The sequence below is a fragment of the Globicephala melas genome, chromosome 2 (genome assembly GCF_963455315.2).
Source record: "Globicephala melas chromosome 2, mGloMel1.2, whole genome shotgun sequence".
Classification (NCBI taxonomy): domain Eukaryota; kingdom Metazoa; phylum Chordata; class Mammalia; order Artiodactyla; family Delphinidae; genus Globicephala; species Globicephala melas.
The window spans coordinates 99,824,947-99,849,651 of NC_083315.2; the positions used below are offsets into that span (position 1 = coordinate 99,824,947).

A 24,705-nucleotide genomic window follows, 5' to 3' on the forward strand; every position below is an offset into this window, starting at 1 on the left:
AGGGAAGTGCAGGACCAGCAGGGGCTGGGCATTGTGGCTTGGGCCTCGCTGCTCTCTGGGCCTTGTTCTACCCCTCTGCGAGATGGGGCCTCTGAACTACATTAGTGGCTCCCGGACATCATAGGATGCTCTTCCAGGACCGGTGTCTGCCCATGCGGAAGAATCTGCAGATCATCAGGAAAAGTAGGAAAATAAAGACAATGTATAAATTGTTTCATTAAGCAAACTTTATAAATGGAAAGTTCTGCCTTTCTTATTTTCTGTGATTATGTCCTTTTTTAAAAAATATTTATTTTTATACCATCTTTAAAGGTTATACTCCATTTACAGTTATTACAAAATATTGGCTCTGTTCCCCATGTTGTACAATACATCCTTGTAGTCTATCCTACACCCAATAGTTTGTACCTCCCACTTTGCCCACCTTATATCGCCCCTCCTCCCTCCAGCTGGTAAGCACTAGTTTGTTCTCAATATCTGTGAGTCTGCTTCTTCTTTGTTAGTTCGTCGTGTTTTTTAGATTCCACATATAAGTGTTATCATACAGTAGTATTTGCCTTTCTCTATCTGGCTTATTTCATTTAGCATAATGATTATGTCCTTTTTAGTATTTTATAACCGTAATAAAGTTGGTATGTTTTCTTTTTGAAAATTATAGTGATAGTGGAAGTGACAGCTTTCTTTCTTTCTTTTATAAATGCCTTTATTGGGTAAAAAGTAAGATTGGCAACCGTGGATGATCTGTTTTGGTCCTGTTGTTGAAATTGCACCAGTTCTTGAGCTTGTGAACCCCTAAGGCCTATTCTCATGTACAGCTTGTGGACTCCGTGTTCTAAGTAGCTTCAGCCAAACACCACACATGTGCTTCGACTTATTTACAAAAAATTTTTGATTTTGTAATCCAGATAGTTGGTGCCCTTGTTGGTGGTAGTTATTCACATCTTCCCTGGTGGATAGCTCCAGGTCTTAGCTCCGTGATGGAAGGAAGAGGCCTCTGAGTTCATAGGCACCAGTTGTGCCTCTTTTGTTTTTGTTATGGAGAGAAGTGGAGTCAGCACGTTATTAAGAATCACCCGCTTCCATCTCATTAGTGATGTGCGGCTAGAGGCTGGTTCCCTGCCCCATTTCTCTGCTGCTCCTCTGCTTTTATAAGGTGGAGGGCGGTGGGCAGGAGAGCCAGGATGTTGTTCTTAAGCATGAATTTGGAGCTGTGCCTGTGTCAGTGTGGCCAGCACCATGCAGGCTTCTGCTGAAGAACAACCTTTGGGGATTGGCTTGAGGAAGTGTTTCCTCTTCCTGACTCCCCTGAGTCCTGCTCTCTGGTTGGTGCTGGGCCCAGTGATGGAAACTCATGACCACTCCTGAAAACACCTGTTTGCATGTCTTTTGTGAGGTATTAGAAAGGTAAGTTGAATTCATCCCTTTTTTTTAGCTATGTGTATATCTTTTAATAGTTGTCCCTTTTCTGAAGTTTATGACTTGGTATTAGAAATCTTCAGAATTACTGCTGGAGTACAAAAATCTCTAGATTTTATCTTATGAGTGGATACCAGTAACTGAATTGTAATTCTTGAGACACCTTTAGTCGGGCAATCAGAGAGTGCTATCCATGGTGCTGATTCTCTAAGTTAACGCAGTACGTTGTGTGTTCAGTTCAGGACACAGCTCCAGGGGCCAGAGGACCTGGCATTTTGCCCCAATAGTTTGTAGGACTGTTTCCCCATGTTACAACCATGGCAACTTTACCTTATCTCCTGCCCTCATGGGGATTTTCCCACATCAGCTTGCTAAAGGGACTGTTGGCAAACTCTGATCCAATTTTAGGATTTACACAGATTTTGGAAAAAATGACCTGATGTAATACAATATCTCAAATTCACATTCTTTTTCTCAGCCTTTAACAGGGTCCAATAACATGTTTCTATACCAATTTCATCCAGAGATTTCCAATAATGGGGAAAATGGAGGGTGTATATTTAGCAAGATGCTAGCATTTCAGAACCTCTTGCTCCGCTCAGGGTTGTAAACTTTGTGGTGGATTCAACTTCCTCTTCTACTCCCATATTGCACCCAGGCAGGCCTCAGCCCCCGGTGATGCTAAGGGCCTGGGAGAGGTCTGAGCTGCAGGAGCCACACTTCTCTGACCCCAGGCGATTGACCTGGGTCGCCAAGAGAACGAGCAACTGCTATTTCCCAGTTCATTGTTCCCTCTGGGCAGCCACTTTGGTGTGTAGGGCAACAGGGGTATACAAATCCATGCTCTATTAGCTATGCTGATTTCAGTCAATGTCAGTGGGAGAAACAATAGGACTGTGGTAGTCCCGGGCTCTCTCAAGAATGCAGTCTCGGCTACTGTGAACAGCTATAGATGCAGATTAATCACTAGACAGTGATAAGTTACCAGGAATTTTTTTAGCTGCTCTGGTTCAAGACAGTCTGTCTGGTCCTCTGACTTTCCCTCTCCCTGCAGACTCTTTAGATAACATATTTACTTCTTCAGGTTTCTGAAGATCATTCACAGTCAGCAGTGATCGCTCCGAGTATAAAGAGCAGAAATCAATTGCAGTATTCTTTTTGTTGTTGTTTAATTGCGATATAATTGGTATACAACACTCGTCTACAGCACAACAAGTTGGCATACACACATTGTAAAATGATTACCGTGATAAGTTTAGGTGATATCCATCACCTCATATACATAATTACAAAACATTGTTTTTCCTTGTGAATTTACCCTTGTAGCAACTTTCAAACATACCATACGGTAGTGTTACCTAAGGTCATCATGTTGTACATGATATCCCCAGGGCATATTTATCTTATAAGTGAAGTTTGTACTTTTAACCACCTTCACCCAATTCCTCTACTGCCCATTCCTTGCCTTGGTAACCACAAATCTGATATCATTTTCTATTAGTTTGGGTTGGTTTTTTTTTTTTTTTGCGGTACGCGGGCCTCTCACTGTCGTGGCCTCTCCCGTTGTGGAGCACAGGCTCCAGATGCGCAGGCTCAGCGGCCATGGCTCACGGGCCCAGCTGCTCCGCGGCATGTGGGATCCTCCCGGACCGGGGCACGAACCCGTGTCCCCTGCATCGGCAGGCAGACTCTCAACCACTGTGCCACCAGGGAAGCCCCTGAGTTTGGGTTTTTTTAGAGTCCACATATAAGTAGATTATACAGTATTCGTCTGACTTATTTCACTTAGCATAATGCCCTCAAGGTCCATCGATGTTGTTGCAACTGGCAGGGTTTCCTTCTTTTTATGACTGAATAGTCTTCCATTGTACCACATTTTCTTTACCCATTCATCTGTTGATGGACACTTAGGTTGCTTCCATATCTTCACTATTGTAGATGATGCTGCACTGAACATGGAGGGTGTAGACATCTCTTTGACATAGTCATTTCATTTCCTTCAGATAAATACCCAGTAGTGGAATTGTTGGATCATATGGCAATTCTACTTTAAATTTTTTGAGGAACCTCCATGCAGTTTTCCACTGTGGCTACACTAATTTACATTCCCACCAGCTGTGCATGAGGGTTCTCTTTTCTCTGCACCCTTGCCAACACTTGCTATCTCTTGTCTTTTTGATAATAACCATTCTAACAAGCACGAGGTGATATATCATTTCCTTAATGAGTACTGATGTTGAGCGCCTTTTCATATACTTGGCCTTTGTGTGTCTTCTTTGGAAAAATGTCACTTCACATCCTTTGCCTATTTTTTAATTGAATTATTTGGAGTTTTTTGCTATTGAGTTGTCTGAGTTCTTCATGTATTTTGGATGTTAACCTCTTATCAGATATATGACTTTCAAACATTTTCTTCCATTTCCATTTTGTTGATTGTTTGCTTTGCTGTGCAGAAGTTTTTATGTTTGATGTAGCCCCACTTGTTTATTTTTAATTTTGTTGCATTTGCTTTGGGTGTCATATCCAAAAAATCATTACCAAGATGTATGTCGAGGAGTTTTTTCCTCTACATTTCTTACCAGGAGTTTTATGGTTTCAGGTCATACGGTCAAGTTTTTAATCCATTTTGAGTTAATTTTAGAGTGGTGTAAGATCATTCTTTTACATGTGAATATCCAGTTTTCCCAGAACCAGTTATTGAGAAGACTGTCTTTTCTCCACAGAGTATTCTTGGCTCCCTTGTCAAGTATTAGTTGATGATATATGCATGAGTTTACTTCTGGGCTCTTAATTCTGTTCCATTGGCCTATGTGTCTGTTTTTTTATGCCAGTACCATAAAGGTATGATTATTGTATCTTTGTAATACAGTTTGGTTCCATACAAATTTCAATATTGTTTTTTCTATGTCTATGAAAAATGCCATTGGAATCTTGATTGGGAATGTATTGAATCTATGGATGGCTTCGGGTAGTATGGACATTTCAACAATATTAATTCTTCTAATTCACGAACACAGGACATCTTTCCGTTTATTTGTGTCTTTTTCACTTTCATCAATGTCTTGTATTTTTCACTGTAAAAATCTTTTACCTCCTTGGCTAAATTTATTCCTAAGGGTTTTATTTTTTTGATGTTATTGTAGATGGGATCATTTTCTTTATTTCTTTTTCAGCTAATTCATTGTTTGCAGTGTTCTTTTCTGTACCAGATCATCACATTGTATTATATTAACCATCACATCACAACCCCACTGGGAAATGATTGATTGATTTTTCTCCAGCCATTGAAGGAGGCAAACATGGGCACAACTGAGATTTAGTTTTGCTTATGTTGGCGTAAGTGTTTTCAAATTGTAACCCATACTTGGTGTTTCTGAGCCAGCTACTCTCCTCCTCCTCTCATTGATAGCAGGGGCCATTTTAATGTGCCTTTCTTCCCTTGCCCCCAAAGATTTGCTGTGGTTTCTTGCAGCTCTAGTTGGTGTTACTGTCAGTCCCAGTTGGTTATCCTCTCAATGTCAGTGTGATGAATTTACTCCCTGCACAATGGCGAGAAAATAGATCAGATAGTGCTTCCTCTACCCAAGTCCTGGCTTCCATTCACAGATCAGCAGAGGAGACATTTTTTTCAAAAAAAAAACCCTGAAGTTTTTCTCTTTGACAGAAGAACTAGTTGGTAGCAAGAACACTTAGATTTAAGCTAGGCTTTTGAAAGCAGCTATGTGAATAGCACTGCCCAAGTGTTAGATGATTCAGAACAACTCTAAGAGACCTTACAGATGCAGGGAAAAAAAGTAGAATGTTATAAGTGAGAATGCAGAAGGGCACTCTTAATGGCTGGGGACACAGCAACCAGAGTGAGAACAGAAGACTGGAAATGACTGATTGGGGAGGGGGTGACCAAGTAGTGAGAGATGAAAAGTAAAAGTTCCTCCCCCCTAATCTGTTCTGCTTTTTGCCCTCAACTTCATCTCTTCCCAGGCCTTATGAAGTCCAGATTGGTGGGAGAGGGAAGGCCAGGTTGCAGGTGACACAGAACAGGAAGGGTCTAGCTGGCCTTGGACACCAAGAAGATGGGTGTAGAGATCTAGAGGTCATTGAAGTGGGCCTGGAACTCTTTTCCTACCAAGTTTGAATTGTCTAGAGCCCTCACCACACAGGTTTTACGGCAGAAATTTGTGTCTTTCCACCTGTCACATACATGGCAGTAGAGCTAAGAGACAGAGAGTTATAGTTGAACACTAGTCCTAGAGCTATCAAGGGCAAGGGGGAACAACCATGTTTATTCTTTGCTTTCGCAGGATTCTGGAGAAATGCTAAAAGGAAAATCAGCCACTGGTCCAGAATGATGCTTCTGAGAATGGGGAAATATGGGGCTGGCCAAAAAGTTCGTTCGGGTTCTTCGTCCCATCTTACGGAAAAACCTGAACGAACTTTTTGGCCAACCCGATACTTGCTGACTGTAAGCATCATACCAGTTACTCAGATGAAGGGTCCAGTGTGGCTGGGGAAGTCCTGGAAGGGTGGTGGCTCTCAAGCTAGGCTGTTCGTTAGAATTACCTAGGATCCCGGGACTCACCAGAGACCTACCAAATAAGAGTCTTAGGCAAATGGCCCTGCCTTTAGGGCTGTAGTGTTTTTTTTTCCTCACTTTGTTTTCATTTTGAAAGCTCTACCAATGATTCTCAGGGATAGCTGGGATTGAGGAGCACTTCTGTAAAATCAACCCATGAGAGGTTCAGGAGAACCATTTCCACTGCCCTCCGAGCAGTGTATGGTCCACGGACACATAGGAAGTACGAAGAGCACCTCTTCTATTCATCCACAGGCCCACACCTACACAGAACTCTTTGAGAATCAGCTTCTCCACCTAAGGCCACTTCATATACTTCAAGGAAAGGTCAGGCTTTTGTTTGTTTGTTTTGCTTGGAAATGTAAACTTGACCCTAGGCTTATTTTGTGGATGTAGAGAAAACAGGATGAATTTATCTCTATCCAGCAAGATCATAATTGGGAACAGTGCAAGGGGGTTAGAGGGATGAAGGAAACAGAAGTTGTGTTGATAAAGGACATCCAGGAGAGAAAAATAATGGGTTAAAGAGTGCAGGAGAGAGAGAGAGATCAAACAACAAGATATATTTGAGTTCATTTTCTTCCTTATAGCCCACATGAGTAGAGGTGTTTGCAAACAGTCGGACTCAATAGTGGTTTTATGATAAAAACTTAACGCCTATTTTGTTAATTCCCAGGATGAATGGTGATTTTTTTTTTTCCTAGAGACATAGTAGATAAAGACAGTGTTTGATTTTTCATGTCCAGGTAATCTGACCTGTTAGATGTTAAACTGTTTGTAGGAAATATTTGTTGTACGATGCCTTGGGTGAAAGGAAATGGTTGAGCAGAGTTCTTAGTCTTGACCCTATGTGGCCACTGGTCCACCATCCCATCAGAGGCCTGATGAATGATGAGGATGTATGGTTCAAATAAAAACTAGAGCAGTGCCTGGAAAACAAATCTGGCTGACAGGGTCCTTTTATTTAGAGAATGAACTTGGCAATGTCAGATTCTTAGAAATTTGTTAGTCAGCTATAGGAGAAAGGGGGAAATCTAATTCAGAGAAGAAAATAATTGCTTCACCTCTTTCAAAGGTCATCAATCTAAATGTCTTTAATTCCCTGACAAATATCTCCTGTCAATTTGCTCCTTTAAAAGATACCATAATAGGAAATATGTTCGAGCTGCCATCCTGGCTGTCTGGTTTCCCTGTGGTGTCTACCTGCAAAGAGAAGCACAGGTGCAACTAGAATGACCCCGTGCTCAATTTGGAGGTGTCCCAATGGCCACCATTTTTGCCCTCAATGGAGAATGCTTATCCTCCTGTTTCAGAATCAACATTTGTAAAATCCCAGCCCGAGTGGGAACCTCCAAAAGTCATTTAATTTGTTCCCCAAACATCGTGGGTTGGGATGGGAACATGGTTGCATATGTCCACCATTCTCGAAGAGCCGAGACCTTTATTTTTAAAGACTTGAAAAGCAGGAGATTCCTCAGCTGCCTTTAGTCGTGCATTCAGGGCTCAAATCCGCACCAGCCACAGGCTCTTCCTTCTCATGACTTGAAGTGCTCACAGGAAGTAATGAACTCGGGGTCATAATAACAGCTCCTCTGCGATCCCTAAGTCATCTGAGCCATCTCTCTGATTTTCCTCACCCCTTCGGCCACATCTGTGCAAAAGAGAATCCGTGTAGGCACTTTCCTGGAAGAAAATACCTCCTTGCAGTGCAGGTTCTTGTTACAGATAAGGCTCATGACCCAGAGCTTACATTTTCTCACGTAAGGCTCTGGCCTTTCATCCTTTTGTCCGGAACTACTTCCACGTGGCTATGAAATTAATGACTTGAACAAAAATGAGATTGCCAAAATGTTCTCACCCAGGAAGGAGAATTCTAGGTGCTTCCAGGAGGTTGGGTTGGCTGAATTCAATGAATGATAAACTATGGAAATGGTAAATTTGGCATTCCGTGCTCGATGGCTGGGGGATGGATTGCTTGCGTTTTGCCTGTGTTTTCTCTATTTAAGAAGTGAAAGTAAGAAAAGGGACTAGCCTGCCTTTGTGCACAGCTTTTTGATCACTCTGTTCTTGGGCCCTGGGATATGCAGTGATGGTGAGCGAGCAGTACTGAGGGCATGGGAGGTCGGGCTCCTTGAGTCACGGTCACCCTGCTGACCTTGCTGGGAGGTCAAGTTCTGCCATAGGCCCTCTGCAGACCAGCTTTAACCTTTTCGCTTTGGGGTTGTACTGTGCCTGCAGCTTGTGAATCGTGGGTCTGTCTTGTCAGTAGGGCAACTGGGCAGACTGTCGTGATCACTGAACGTGGGGAAGTGGGCTATCAGACGCTGCACTTCCTCCTCTTTTCTGAACTTCATTAAAATTCTATTTCATGACTTCAGTTTTTAACAGTATCCCAAGAGGCCCATGAAGGATGCTAAGAATGTGTCCTCCTTTCGTGTGTGTTTACCTTAAGGGCCTGCACTGTTGTGGTCGAGTTGGCCCAGACTCACTTGAAGTGTTTCTTATAGAGGAAACCTCATTAGGGGACTCCATCCTGCTACTGTTGCTTTCTGTACAGCCAATGGCTCAGAAATCTTTGACTAAGAGTTTTAGATCCATATTAATCCTCCTTTTATAAGTGAAAAATCAAGGTGTCAAATTGTAAGAATGATACCTTAGACTTCTTAGAGTGTCTTTATATCCCAAAGTGGGGAACCAAAAGCTGGACTTGGCAATTACCTAGCTGAAGAGTAGGATATCTGATCCAGAGAAGGTGGTGAAGAAAAGAGTATAGTTTCCTGTATTGGGTTTTTCAGGATTTCACACATAGTGAGGGAGTTAGGATGGCTAGAAAGCGCTTATGGAATTGCTATTGTCATATTCCCTGACTCTGACTCCAAATCACCGGTCTTACTAATCTGTACATGTGCCTTCCCACCCCTGGACTTTGTAAATTCCAGTATGCTACTTTAACTGTCATTAAAGAGGGAAAATTGTCTCTGTTTCCAGGAATTTCCAATCCAAGACCTGGTTGGAAAGTGCCCCAGCAGTCGTGCCATTTGAGCTGGGGAGTCCCATCTGTCCCACTGATTATGCGGTTCTATCTGTCAACCCCTCCTAGAACAGTGGGGTGCTTGAGTGGGGTCTTGGGAATTTGGCCAGATGGTTGTGATGGCTTGTAGCAGTTGGGGAAGGTAGACCTGGAATCTGATGGCTGGTGGGGGCAGCCTTGGGAAGCACGGAGTAGTGTAGAAACCATGTCTCTAGGGACAAGGGTGGGATCCAAGGTGAAGGATCCACTAAGGGCTGTCAGAAGAGCCAGGATGTTTGAGATCCAAGTGAGAGTGACTCCCTGGGCAAGAGCTTTTCCCTATGGAGTCTGGGGTAGGCTTGAGGGAACTCAGGGGAGGACAGAGGTGTCTTGGATAAAGGCTGCCTCTCTGGGCTTTCTATCCAACACCAGGGTAGGGCTAGACTCTGGAATCACTGCCTAACTGCAAGCATGCTAGGTATGCCTTGCCAGCCACCTTTCAGACAGGTGAAGTCATTTACAGAGGATTCTGGCAAATAAATCACACCTCGAGCAACTGAAGTTTTAACGAAGAGACAGAACACTTTTGTAGCCCCACATTGTTTTAAACACATGCAGCACGGTGTTGCATCCCAGGCACACGGACGTTTTACTGAAATGGTCACGTGGTAGTAGTGCTAAAGAAAAATTTGGAAAAGGAAAGTCCCGTGGTTCTGCAACCACCCAAATGGCTATTTCATTTTTATAAGTTTCCTTATCATTCTTTCATATATATATATATATATATATATATATAAAAAATAGTAGAAGGCATTTTGCATTCTGCCATTTTCACAATGGTCTATCATAACCATTTTCTGTGTTTCCAGTAGCCTCTGTAAATTGTCTCCTTTCATGGTTGCAGGGTAGAACATCCTGAAGAAGCCCCGTGTTTTACTAGACAATATTTTTCTTTTGGATAGTCAAGTCCTTTCCGGGTTCTTTGTTTGCCCCATTATGATGCTCTTTTCACAACAGTGTGCAAACGTTTTGCTTTTTTTGAATTACTCCGAGAAGTAGGATTACTACAGCAAAGTTTACTGACTTCTTTATGGCTCTTTTTATATACTACCATCTTGCTTTTCAAAAGCGTTGTATTCAGTGCCACCTTACAGGGTAGCACCAGCTAAATGGCGACGCTGACGACATTAAGGCTTTTTCCCCATTTTTGAAAATTTAGTTGATGAAAAATGATACATCAAAGTTGCTTTGTCATTCCTTTCATTACTAGAAGAGATAAAATCTCTGCCATATGTTTTAATGTTATTCCTGATATGAATCATTTATTCATATCCTTTGCCCGTTTCTTTATTTGATGATTTTTTCTTACATTTCAATGAGATGTTAATCCTTTTGTCAAAGTGATACAAAGAATTCCTGTAGTCTATTAAATGTCGACGTTTCCATTGTTCTGAAGTTGAGAAATCTTGGGAAAATCCTGTCTTTTTATTTCCTTTGAATTTATCTGTTGCTTCAGAGCATAGATAAGTATTAGCTCTGTAAAAGAATGTGGACTATTTATTACATGCTAGTTGTCTTAGAGTTTAATTTTAAAATAAATTATTTAACTCTGTTACCCATCCATAATCTATCTTTTATATTTCCTGTAGATCTTACAGAATACTTTTCTATTTTGCTCTCCACGTATCAAACAAAGAGACATTTGCTTAATAATCCTGCCTTCCCCGCATTGTACTAAGAATCTGCTTTATCATATGCTGCATTTCAGATTTGTTTATGGGCTGTCTCTATTGTGCTACGTTCTTCTTTTGAACCATTACCAGAATGAATGAATGAATTTTGCTTTGTAACATTTTCTGAAACTTGGTTCCTTTTCAGAATAAATTTCTTAATGTTTATGCTTGCAGATTAACTGTAGAGTGATCTTGTTGAATGCCTAAATACCCTACTGGAATTTTCATTAAAAGTACATTAAGTCTGTAAGTTAAATTTAGGAGAATAAGCATTAACAAATACTAGTATTTTCATTCTGTAACAAAGTACACATTTCCATTTCACCAAATCAAATTTTGTTTTATAGAGCAAAAGTTTGTGGTTTCATTTTGAAGGTTTAGCTCAACATTTAGGTAAATTCCTAAAATTTTTAATATCTTGTAGCAATTATGAATAGAAACTTCTGTTACGTTTTCTAACTGAAAATACTAGGTTACTTGTTTTTGCTTCTGCTATTAAGTGTTACTGTTTTTTTACCTGTATGGCATCATTGTTATTAGTTGTCGCTTGTGTCAAAGGAAACCTCCTGGGCGATGTAAAGGGTCTCCAGCGTGTTGGAGGAAACATTGCTCTGTGACCTTCTAGCAAGGCTCCTTTCTTTCTCTGATAGCCTGAAAAAGTGGAAGGAAGGGGAGTGGGGGAGGAAAAGAAAATGAAAGTACACACATCCACACCCAGGAAGTGATGTCGTGCCCTGCAAGCCCTCCAGGAAGGTAGCCCCCCAAGCTTTCACAGCTTATGTTAGATCCACAAGGAGTCTTTCCAGATCCTGGGACCCCCAAAGTGGAATCTGGGGTTCCAGATTATAAAAGAGGTGGCTTAGAGATCTGACAGTCTTGAAACATTTATGTATGGCTGGAGAGAAGCAGAGTTCCCCTCTCCTTTGTTGCCATATTGGGATTATCTTACTGGGTGACAGTGTCCTCTGGGAACCTCCTAAAGAAATGTCAGTGACAGAATCACTTTTGAAATTACAGACGAGATGATTGAATTAATGATCTAGTGGAACATTTTTCCTCTGGACGTGGCATCAGGGTGCTTTTGCTGGCTTCACCCCCTGCTGCACTCCCATCCCATGAGGTGGTACCATCTATTCTCATTCTGCCAATGATGATAGCCAAGATCACTCCCAGCAGGGACAGGACTGCCATCCCAATAAAGTCTCACCGTCTTGAGGTCTGGATCCCGCTTGGGAACAGACCCGTGAAGTCTTCTATGTAGCATATCACCTCCTGGAATGTTATCTAGAATTAGCATCAAATAGTGAAAAGAGTTGGTAGCATCTGTCGTTAGACCCAAGTTGAAATCCAAGCTCGCTGCTTACAAGCTGACCATAGGAAAGCTTCTCTTTTTCCATTTGTATAAGGCAGACAAAAGGACTGTCTCATCCAATTATTATTCATTTGTTCGGGAAATAGGAAGATGAAATATGAAAATGAGTGCCTCGTGTTTGTCAGGCCCTGGTAAAAGTGATGTTGATGTGGCAGAGAACACACCAAAGACTCATGGAGCTTATGTCCTAGGGGGAGGGAGGGAGGGGAGGTACATGTCAAAAACAATATATCAGCTAATAAATGCCATGAGAAATAATAAAGCAGAAAAAATGTGATCAAGTAAGGGGGATTGTTCTTTTAGAAGAGATGATCAGAGAAGACTTCTCTAATAAGATATCTGAACACAGAGATGAATAAGGATGGAAATGAGCCATGGGAATATTGAAGGAAGAGCATTCCGGGCAGAGGGAAGCATATGTGCAAAGTCCCTGTAGTAGGAGATTGCTTGTCTGAAGAATAGAGGCAGGGCCATGGGGCTGGAGCAGAGGGAGTGGTGGAGACCCTCCTGCTGGCAGGTGATGAGGTCAGGTAGGTGGAGGGAACCAGATCGAGTAGGGCAGGGATCGCAACAGCAGGCCAAATCCAGCCTATGCTTGTGTATGTACAGCCCTCTAGGTAAAAATGGCTTTTAATTTTTGAAAAAGTTGTTTAAAAAAGAAGACTACATGACATATGTGTCCTGCAAAGCCCCAATTATTTACTGTCTGGTCTTTTATAGGGAAAATTTGCCAATTCCTGATGCAGGGCCTTAGAAGCCATGGTGAGGACGTCCATATTTCTAAGTGTGAAAGGAAGCCATTGGGAGGGTTCTGAGCAAGACAATTAACGGGAGGTGATTGACAGTCTTAAACAGATGGCTCTGACTGCTGTGTTAGCTCAGACTGTAAACGGGGCGGGTGCAGCAGGGAGCACAGTTAGGAGGTGTTATAGTCAGGGTGAGACAGGCCAATAGGTTGGACCAGACTGGTAGCAGTGGGACACTGAATAGTCGGATAGAGAATACATTTTGAAGGTGGCACCGAAGGTGCTTTGGATGGACTGTGGAGTGAGAGAGGGAGGATGGAGTAAAGGATGACACCAAGATTTTTGGTCTACCTCCTCTCCTGAGGTTGTCCTGGAAACTGAATGAGAGAATGATCTTTTCTGTCCTTAGGGTTTGATGCCTTCAGTTCTTTTACCATTCTGTAGTCAGGGTTACCTTCCTAAGGGACAGTTTTGATTGTGACATTCTCCACATAGCACAGGGAGATCGGCTGGGTGCTTTGTGACCGCCTGGAGGGGTGGGATAGGGAGGGTGGGAGGGAGGGAGACGCAAGAGGGAGGAGATATGGGGATATATGTGTATGTATAGCTGATTCACTTTGTTATAAAGCAGAAACTAACACACCATTGTAAAGCAATTATACTCCAATAAAGATGTTAAAAAAAGAAAGAAAGAAAAAGAAAACAAAACATTTACATGATTAAAAAAAAAACAACCTCTACCAGTGTCCCATTAGCTGTGGAACGGTCAGGTGTGGCCCTCCCTAATCTGACAGGCCTGTGCCTGCGTCCTAACTCATTTCCAGCTGTTCCCTTTCATCAAACCCAACGCTAACCAGTGAATCGTCCACCAGTCCCCACGTGTACTTCATACTCCCACCTCCAGAGCTTTGCCTATATGGGTTCCTCTTTTTTTTAAAATTATCATTACACATCAACAGTCCTACTAGAATGTTACTGTCTACCTTTTTGATAAAGCAATTCCTTAACACCCTCGTTACCCTCCTGGTCTATTCCAATGCTGTGTGTCTTCACCTCTTTGAACAGGGATGTCATTTCTATTTGTAACATGGTTTTTTATACACAAGCCTTGTCTCCTGCCAGATACAAAGAGGGAGACAATAGAGGATATGGTTAAATCCCTTGTCTTTGTTAAATCCCAGCTTTGCCCTTGGAACCTGTATGACTTTGAGCAACTTACTTTACTTCTTGCAGCCTCAGTTGGCGCTTCCATAAAATGGAGGTAATTCCATGGTTACTTCGCAGCACTAATTAAGAGATAGAATGAGATGATTCCCGTACAGCACTTAGTGTAGTTATGTGCCTGCCATGTGGTTAGAGCTCATTTAATTCCAACTGTATCAATTTACCTTCATTAAGGAGCTGAGGAAGTATCTTTCTATCCTATTCTTCCTGGTGCTGTGTACCCTGGTTTTGTACACAGTAGGCAAATGAATATATTGTAAAAAGTACAGTGAAATGAGTCAGGTTTGGGAATTAACTCTGAGTTCAGTTCCCACCACCATCACCACCACATCCAGCTGTGTGACTTGTGGCAAGATCCTTTCCTCTCTGAGTTTCAAATTCCTCACGTTCCAAGTGGATGAAATGATTCCTACCTTGAAAAGTTAGGAGGATGAACTATGATGGATGTAAAGCACCTGCGGCATGGTGTGTGCCAATGATAGCTCTCACCAGGATGGCGATTATCAAAGCTTCTGCAGAGGGCTTCCCTGGTGGTGCGGTGGTTGAGAGTCCGCCTGCCGATGCGGGGGACGCGGGTTTGTGCCCCGGTCCGGGAAGATCCCACATGCCGCAGGGCGGCTGGGCCCGTGAGCCATGGCCGCTGAGCCTGCGCGTCCGGAGCCTGTGCTCCACAATGGGAGAGGCCACTACAGTGAGAGGTCCGTGTACCACAAAAAAAAAAGCTTCTGCAGAAAAAGCTCTGTTACCTTTCTGGCACGGAAGCTCCATCATTCCTTAAAGCACTGGTCCTCAAAATGTGGTTTCTGGACCGGCAGCATAATCAATGTCATTTTCCCTGGAACTTATTAGAAATGCAAGCTCTCAGGTTCCACCCCGAGCCTAGTAAAGCAGACACTGTGGAGTGGGGTCCAGCAGCCTGTGTATTAACAAGCTGATGTGCACACGCATCTGAGATCTTAGTGGAGGGAAGAGTTGGCATGGGTCGTTCCCTTCAATCCCAGAGGGGTAGTTAAGTCACTCTGCTTTTCTGTTGGCATCATAATTGAGGACATGAGAGCCAGGAGATGTTTCCAGCATTGCCAGAGAAGGATAGCACAGGACCCTTAGTGCCACTTTGAGGGTCAGCAACTCCTGACTCTTTACCTACGATTACTCACAGAGTTGACAGGAACAAAGAAGAATTGGAGGAAGGTGTGACCCTTGGTTAACAATGGGAAGTATAGTTTAGTGAGTAGTTCAGTTTGAGGCACAGGACTAGTCTGGGAGCATAAACCCACAACATAAGCCATCGTGAGCTATTAATTAACTTGTAATATTACAACTGTCAGTGAGCCTGACAAGATAATGAAAATTCTTTAGTGTGACTGATTTTAATGTAAGCTGTTGACACATTCGTAAATACAGCAACTAAAGTTAGTTCAGATGGTTTCAAGAAATTCAGAAATATTGTGAAGAACATTTAATCCTTCCGTAGTATTAAGGTGTAGAGAGCGTTTAAATATCTCTATAGCTGTGGGAGAAAAAGCACAGCCACATTTATATATAGTTACCGGCTTTTTTTTTTTTTTTTAACATGATACCACATTTATCTTTTTCCTTTTCTTTAGGCTCCTTGTATGACATGAAAAATCATCTCTTTGACAGGGTGATTCTGTTAATCCAAATAGAGTTGAAATAGAATTACTTCAGGCCTTACCATCTAGACCTCTGCCTTCTCTCCACCACCAGCTTCCCCTTCATCACCCGTGGCCCTGATGAGGGGTCGACACAGGAGAGAAGCAGACCCTCGAACCAGCCCTTGGGCTTGCTGCTGTGTAGTTCTAATACATGATGCATAAGAGGTGCCCTTGGCATATGGAAGGAAAATGTTAGAATTTCTGTTTGTGATTCATTTTAATCTCAGGCTTTGAACTCTCTTTTTGTCCACCTTTGGGGATGGTGGTCTATGCGCAAATATTTCTTCCTAAAAGGGGTGTGTGATCAAAAAAATGTGACTTGTCTCTGAGGGCAGGTTAACACGACAGGGAGAGATTTGGGTAAAAGGTTGAAAATGTTGATGCCAAAACATTCTAGAATTTTCTGTAGATTTCAGTTTTCCATGTTACCTTTTCACCTATAACTGGAAACATAATAGCCTTGTCTCCTATCATGTGCTATTCAGTTCAGATCACTTGGTGCCAATCAGATAAGGGGAAAAGTAAGAAGCAGACACCGGTGGCTTTACGTTGGGCTGTCTCTTCCTCTTGGGCCTCTCCCGCTGCTTGGGCTGCCCTTGAGTGAACAGCCAGAGTGGAGCTGCCTGGTGGGGCACAGAAAGGGCACCTAGACGGACCCTTAACTAGAGGATCTATTCTCGCATCACTGGTTGCCCTTTTAGAGCCCTGGACTTCAGAGCCATCTCTCGTTGCTGCAATGTGGGTACATAGGACCCATTTAAGTGAGTGGGCAGGAGGCAAAAGTGCCTTGAAGAGGAAAGACCACAAGGCACAGACTGTGACCATATGCCTGCCCCCAAGCTGCCTTTTTGTCGCTAGGCTGTAGTTACATCACATGTGTTTCTCTCTCTCACTCTGAACGCTTCTGAGAAGTTTCAAAGGAAGGTAAGCAGTAACGATCTAATTTACGTGCTTCTCTAGTAGAACGGCTCTGGGTTTCCGCTGATCCCAGGCAGGGGCTGTTTTCAAGAAGAAGCCCCACACACGCTCTCCCAGGGATGTTGCATGGCTGTGGTCACCAGTCTCCGCCCCGCCCCCCTCCGCCCCGCCCCCACCCCCCGCCTGTAGGCTGGCCACTCGCTTCTAGAATGAATTCCTTGGGAGCTTCTCCATGGGTCTTTTCTTTGTAGTCTGTCTTCCAAGAATTCTTGTGCTGCTTTGCCATCAGAGAGGCCGTGCCTGGCCGGTGCTGACATTTCTTGCCCTCCTTCCCCACAGGCTGCACAAGGGGGTGGCCACAGGACCCTGCTGTACGGCCACGCGATTCTCCTGCGGCACTCCTTCAGCGGAATGGTAAGCATCTCTGGATCCGCTTTCACCATTCAAGGAGGAGGGGGAAGATGAGGAGGGAAGAAAGGGCAGGAAACCAGCAAGTGTCTAGATCAGGTTAAGTAATCAGCGGGAATCATTTGAAATGGAAGTAACTATAGCACGTTACTGTCTTAGCGTTTCCTTCCTGGAACTTACCTCACTGAGCACTTATATATTTGTGTTTGTTTAATGTCTGACCACCTTCCTCCCCACTCCAGAGAAGGACCGTGTCTTGTTTTAAATTTATTTAACTAAACCTACCTGGACCGAGTGCAGTGCCTGGATATACTAGATGCTCAGTAAATATCTGTTGAATGGATGATCAAATAAACCGTGGAATACCTGATGACTTGCACATATGACGTATACGAGCATAACCAGTGTAGGAGAAAAAGCAATCAAATGGATTTTTTGTGAAATTTCTCCTCTTTTACTAGCGAAAGGAAATAGGATGGTATCTGGTGCCTTTAGTCCTGGAAGAATTTGAAGGTATTATGTTAATCCAGAGGTGGGAGACAGACAATGAGCAAAGCAGTCACAGGAAGCAGGTCAGGCTTTGATCTATTCAGGGATCTAGAACCAGAATTAACTGAAATGGCGATTACTCACTGTAACTTGAAAAATTTTTCAAGTTTTAAATAAATATAATTTGTTAAACACAGATACTGCAGTTCTTTTGCAGGGAGTGTTAAGAGGAATATCATGATCTCGATCAAGTATAATATGTACCAACTCTAATAACCTTTACCCCCAGTTCCTACATGTATCATTCTCCCTCGCTATCAGTATAAGGAAGATTTCTTTCTCTAGCCCTAGTGGAAAACTGTGACATGAATTCAAGACTTTATTTTCACACATTTCATACCTGCAGCAGCTGCAAAGTTTGTCTCAAAGCTTGAACTATCAAATTGGCAGCGAGAGCAGCAGCTGCCTCTTAAATGATTTATTTATTGCAGCATTTTTTTTTTTTCCTGAGCACTGGTAAGAAGTTGACCTTTTCAGCCTGAACATTCGTCTGTGATAATCCCTCGTGCCAAAGGAGAAATAACAAAAGTGACCAAATCGAAGGTTATCTGAGCAGGAGATGGGGACAGAGAGTGGGGAAACTTTTGCACCCTGACACTCTCTAGAATTGAGAGGTGATCATTCATCTTTAAGCATCTGGTCCTTATCCATAGGGTAAATAAAACCCTAATACCTCTCTTTTTCTACCTAAATAGAATAAACAAAAGCTCAAAAAGCACACTTCTGGCTTTGAAAACTCAGGCTAGCATTGTGCTAGAGAGAGGAAGGTTTACATTATTCATCCTTAGGTTGGTTGCCCCTCACTCCCAAGAAATACCACTCATGGTTAACATGAACTCTATCCTGGCCAGTTCCTTTTAGGAGCAGCATTGAGCATGCAGCCTGTGAAGATGACTGTATAATACAGTGATTCTCCATTTTCCTGTTGCACTGAACTAGAAGTATAACTCAGCAAGTTTGTGCCAAGTGCATATCCGCCTCCCAGTCTAATTCTAAGACCACCCACTGTGCCTGTCAATAAAAGGAGGCAGGGAACAGGCTGTGTCCTTTTTTCCTTTATTAAGTTACTTTTTAAAATAATTTTTAACTTTTACATGCACATGTATTTTTATCATCAGAAAAAAAAAACATAGGCATTAATTGAGAAGTTCTAAAGCTCATAGAAAATTTGAAAAACAGAAAATAAATAGAAATGGGGGCATCGTTGTGGTCACTCCCACTGTCCAAAGACAACTCGTTATCAGTTTGGTGTAATTCCCTTTAGCCTGGGTGCTAGGCATTTAAGTTTTGCATACGTGGCAACTATATAAGTACACTATTTTGTGTATATTCCATATTGTTACACACTCTTGAAAAATAGGCTTCATGGTAACATAATATTCCATAAAATAAAGTACCAAAGTTTATCAACCTTTCCATTATTGTTGGCCATTTATGTTCTGTTTATATTGTTCCCAGTTTAAAAGTTTCTCAGAGTATCTTTGAACAAAAGCATATTTAATATTTCAGCCTTTTTCTATTTCAAAACTTATTCCTCATAGTCCTATGAGTTAAATCACTGGGTCATCAGATAAGAACATCTTTGAGGTTTTAAATATTTTACAAAAATATGTCCCAGAAGCACTGTAGCAATGAACAAGATAAACAGGCCCTTTTCATAGTAGCTCAATGTTGAAATTGACAACTGGAAGCCAACTAGTGGTGAGAGGCCAAGATTTGACAGAAGAGTATGACTTCACTAGCATCTCCTCTTGTTCCACAGTATCTCACGTGTTTGACTACATCAAGATCCCAGACAGATAAACTTGCCTTTGATGTAGGTCTACGGGAACATGCCACAGGTAAGTCAACATACCTAGGTCTGCTGCTCAGTGGGGTCTTGGGCTAAGGGCTTTTGAGAAGGGTGCTGAATGCTACTCATTTGGGATTCCAAAGCAAAGTGGTCAGTATCAACCTGGTCTGATAAAACTTTGGAGAATTTAAAAAAAGAATGTGTAATGAAAACACAGGAACTAAGAATGAGGGCAAGCATAATGTTTTAACCACAGTCTGCCAGAGTCTCAAAGAAAAACAATTTTTAGGGTTAGGAACCAAAAGTAAGTAGAGAAGTTATTCCTGAAAGAAACCAATGGTAATGAATAATCGCTAAAAAACAAAGATAGCATAATAAGTGTTTACATAATGAAGTATAGTGTTGAGATCAGAGAAGTAGTTCTGGGACTTCCCTGGCAGTCCAGTTGTTAAGACCTCGACTTCCAGTGCAGGGGGTACAGTTCGATCCCTGGTTGGGGACCTAAGATCCCATATGCCTCGTGGCCAAAAGACCAAAACATAAAACAGAAGCAATATGGTAACAAATTCGATAAAGATTTTTAAAATGGTCCACATTAAAAAAAAAATCTTTAAAAAGAGTAGTCCCATTTTATTCTGCAGTGAACGAGCTATTTTTAAAGCACTGTTTCCCAAATGTTAGTCAATGACATCCACCATCGCGGTGTTTGCCATTCCTGTACATCACTTTTATTATTATTTATATTTTTCTTTACATTTACTTACTTTTGTACTTATAATTTTATAATAAGACTAAACTAAAATCATTGGTATAAGTAGAAAACTGGTATTGCTTGCCTTAAAAATAAATATAGAGAAAAGAAAACCATGTCACTAAATAATTGAAGAGGTGTTGGCAAATATTAGAAAAGTGTTCATGATATACGAGCTCCGAAGTGAAAACTTTCTGATAGAATCAGAAGGCTTAAAAGTAATAAAAGAAATTTCTCACTATATGATTCAGTGTTGTTTAATTGCCCTCCACCGCCAGTGCTATACCTCATATACCATCATATAGTTTGGGGAACACTGGCTGTTTTTTTTTTTTAGTTCAGTCGAAAATAATGACAGTCAAGTGATGGGTCCTAAGAAAGGTGGTGACCAGGAAGATGCAGGTTCTCTCTGGACACCAGAAATGAAGAACAGAGGGCTAAGATAATTGTCAACAAATATTTCTAGTTATAGTATCAAAGAAGGAGCTGACTTGCTGTGGGTTATTCCAAAGACCAGTGGAGCAATGGATAGAAGTTGAAAAGAGGCCCATGTCATCTCAAAGAAGGAAACCATTTTGTAATATCTGCAAGTATCCAGTAGAGGAACAGCTGGCCTCGGGAAGGAGGATGTTCCCTGTGGCTGGAAGTATTCATGGGCAATCTATCTGCCAAGGGCATTACATACATAATTTCTGCTCTATTTAGAGGTTGGGCTTATGGACCAATCAGGATTCTTGGTTGCAAACAGCAGAAACTAATTCCATTAACTCAAGCAGAATGAGAGTTTACTGGAAGGATATTGTGTAGACCTGCTCTGAAGCTGAGCCCCAGCCTTAGAAAATGGGCAGAAACAAAGGCAAGGGAAGAGCAAACAGCCTAGGTCACACTGCAGGAAGAGTCTCAAAGTCTCAGTCTTTAATATCATGACATTTTCCCCCAAATAGGAAGAGAGTTCCATTGTTGGGTAGTCAAACAAGGACAAAGTCCATATGGTCTTGCTGAAACTACGTCCGTTCATAAGGGGATGATCCAGATTGTCTGATTTTACAGATAATCTAGAAAAAAAAAAATCTAGGGTTTAACCCATGTGCATTTGCAGTTTCTGCATCGTGCACAGTCACATCCAGAATGCCTGACGAGAGCCCCTCCCTCTCCTCCTTTTTGTACAGAGCAGAAGAGTGAGCCTGCCTCTTTAGGGTTTTTTTTTTTTCTTCCTGAAATCAGATTATATTTGAATTTGATTTGAGGTTGCTTTGTTTTCAGCTAAAGTGTTATTCTTAAAATATAATTTCCTCTAAGGTGTTGTCAACCTTTGCTGAAAATGACAAAATGAGTGGAGTGCCACACATTCTGAGTGTAAGTTGACCTCTAAGTATAAACCAGCTGTCAGTCTTAGAGCACATAACCGGAAAAGTCATATATGGTCATTCTATTTATACCAGTAAAATGACTTCAGACTTTTTGAGAATTGGGAAGAAATTTGAGAAATAACCACTTTCTAGTCGTGTGTTCAGGAAACCTATTTTTTTTTTAATTATTAGAGCCTCCAATAAAAATAGAGGGAAATAGCAGCAGAGAATATTACTCTTTCTAGCACTTTTTTTTCTAAATTACTAAAGTCAGACTTGGTGTGAATTCTGCTGACAGATTAAGGAAACACATGCACCAACCCAAGTTCAAGGTAGCTGATCAGAAGCTGACTTTGGCAGAAAGACAGAGGGGAAGGTGTTGACCAGGTGTTCATGAAAGCCTAGAGCCTAAAATAATTTATTTACCTCCCTCACCCCCAACCCATTTCACGTTCTCCTTGAAGAAGACCAGCTTGCTGTTTGCTGGGGAGGAGGAGAGCGCTCGTGCAGCTCAGATATGGTTCAGTATGGCCTGGAGTGGGTCTTCTGTCTTCAAGAGGAGAGTCACTCAGGATCCAACAGAAAAGCCTTGTTTTTTACCCAGGTCATTCTGTGAATGCACTTTTGGCTCAGAAACCTCTTCTGGGTTGAAAACAAGTAGTTGAGTTGAATCTCTAGGAGAATGTGAGTAGAAGCTTGGAAGCAGTTTCTTGAACACTTCTGGAAACTTTTCCCCCTGCACAGTGGGTAATAAATGATTTGACTGACCTAACAGAACTGGTGACCATTTTGCCCTTGATTTTGCTTATTGGGTTCTTTCTTTTCTCCTTTTAAAAGTTTTTTGTTGTTGTTTTGGTTTTAGACATAGCTTTAGAATTAGGTTAGAATTGGAAAAAAATGAAAAAAAAAATCCCCACTAAATGTACTATTAGGTATTTTAGGACCTTCGCCTGGCCCGTGCACATCCTACTGATTTGGGGATTGGCCCTGTCCCTGGGCTCCAGGCCACTACGCTGTTCCCAGGAGAGGGCGAGAGAACAAGGATTCTCTTCTCCCGTGTGCCTCTTGAGGACCCCTTCATCCTGGTCCCTCTCAGTGGTCCAGAGCACATAATGGATATATACAGATGTAGAGGCCAGCCTCTTCTGTTATGAAATTTTAAGTTTAATCAAAACATAATCAAAATGATCATACTTATTTATCCAAAGTAAATCAAAGTAATACCCGTACATAGTTAAAAGAGAGACACAGTAGTCCTATGCTTACTGGAAACATCCATCTCCTGCCCACCCCGTCCGCGTTCTGGATTCCTGCGTCTCTGGGGCGTCCACTTTCAGCTCCTCTAGTATGTTCCTCACTTGTGTGCGAGTCATACAGTTTACTGCTATTTAGTTATTCTTTCCAATTAGGTATGATCTATTGATGTCCTAAATGAATAATAAAAATTTAGCTCTTAGTCTCCACTCTTCCCTGTCTTCTTTCCACCCTCCCAATATATTTGCATCCATTTTTTATATAACTACCAAAGTCAATATTAACTACTTACATTGGCATAACTGTAACTTTTATTTGCAAGTGAGACTCATGATATACTATGGTCAGTTCACTTTACTGTATTGCTTTTGAGTTTTCCAGTACTCAATAATTGCCTTGTTTGTTGCTTTACTTTCCGTGACCCAGTCATTCATTTCTAAACCGTCCCATAGAACAGAAACTCTCCCCTGATTATATTCAGTCACAAGAGCTGTTCTGTCAGTTTCATCTTCTTAGAAACATCCAATGTCATCCGGGAAATTCCCGTTTTCTCTCTCCAAGATCCTGTATTTCCTGGATCTCATGTTTTTCTCCTTTATTGGTTTATCACATCGTTTGGGGGGACTCCATTTCCAGTAGCTTTTACAGAAAAGATCCATGGGAGAAAAATTGTTGTCTGAAAGTTTCTTAATTCCAGCTTTACAAGTAATTCGTAAGAGTATTCTACATTGGAGATATTTTTTTCTCAGCATCCTGGAGGTTTTCTTCTAGCGTTTGGTCTGGCTGTGAGATGTCTACATTCTGATTCCTGATCTTTTGTGTGTGACCTGTTGCTATTTTCTGAGAGCTACTTGGATCTTCTCTTTTGCCCTGATGTCTGCAGTTCTGCAGTGCTATGTCTTGTCCTGCATCCTTCTTGTTCTTAGTGTCACAGGAGTGGACCCTGGTGTGTGTGTCCATTCTCCACTGTGCTAGGGACTCTGCAGGCCTCTTCCATCTGAAAATGTTTGTCTTTCAGCCTTGGGAAAATTTTAATATTATCTCTTTGTTAATCTCCTCCCTTTGTTTTCTCTGTTCTTGCTTTTTGGAACTCCTCTAGACCGGTTTTCTAATTTGCTTTTCAGTCTTGTTTCTAATCTGTTTTTCTTCATTCTTCATTTTGGGAGGATTTTTCAACTTTATCCTATAACCTTCCTGTTTCTTTCTCTCTTTTTCAGGAACAAAGATTTTTCTTTTTCTTTGAAGCGATCCTTCACGGATACTCTCATAGCTGCTTCATGAATGTTACTTTTTCTTATCTCTCTGAGATGATTAATTCTAAGATTTGCTTAAAGTTATCTTTAGCTGTCTGTAATCTTCGTGTTTTCCCTTTACCCACTTTTTGGTTTGTTCCCGTCATTCACGTTAGAGACTTTCCTCACATGTCAGGTCATCCTTGGTCCCCACTGACGTTTAGATCAAGGCGGTAAAAAGCGACGGGAAGTCCTGACTGTGTGAGTGGCTTCCCATCTCTCAAGCCTCGCTTTGGGGTAATCTATCAGGGACCCAGGCATTGCACTGGAGATGCCCAAACAGGTATCTTTTATGTTGGGTAGTTTGGCTTCCCTAAAGAGTAATCTTCATTTGGGTTGGGGGGAGGTTTAGTATCGCAGCTGGCATTCTGGAAGCTGAGGAATGGAGGTAAAGGAAGAGGAGCTGGGGTTTTACTAATCAGGGCAAAGAATTCTAATTATCCTCCATTTTCAGCAATACTCTTTACTTCCTTGTCTGACAGTGCCTGATCCATGGAAGTCGTTCCATGGATTTAACTTCTATTCTTTTGTGCAGTGGAGGGGGAAGAGTCACCTGGCATGCAGGATAAAGAAAGGGATGCAGAAGGTTAAATGTTTGCTTAAAACCTTCAGCCAGGGCTTCCCTGGTGGTGCAGTGGTTGA

At 41.9% G+C, this 24,705-nt stretch overlaps 1 protein-coding gene across 1 annotated transcript in view; it reads left to right on the forward strand.

Moving 5' to 3' along the window:
* Nucleotides 1-24,705, forward strand: part of RYR3 (ryanodine receptor 3) — a 364,723-nt gene that overhangs the window by 38,703 nt on the left and 301,315 nt on the right. The window contains exons 3-4 of the mRNA XM_060293473.1: nucleotides 17,008-17,082; nucleotides 19,388-19,466. Of these exons, the coding sequence (XP_060149456.1) occupies nucleotides 17,008-17,082; nucleotides 19,388-19,466 (154 nt within the window). The remainder of the gene's footprint in view (nucleotides 1-17,007; nucleotides 17,083-19,387; nucleotides 19,467-24,705) is intronic.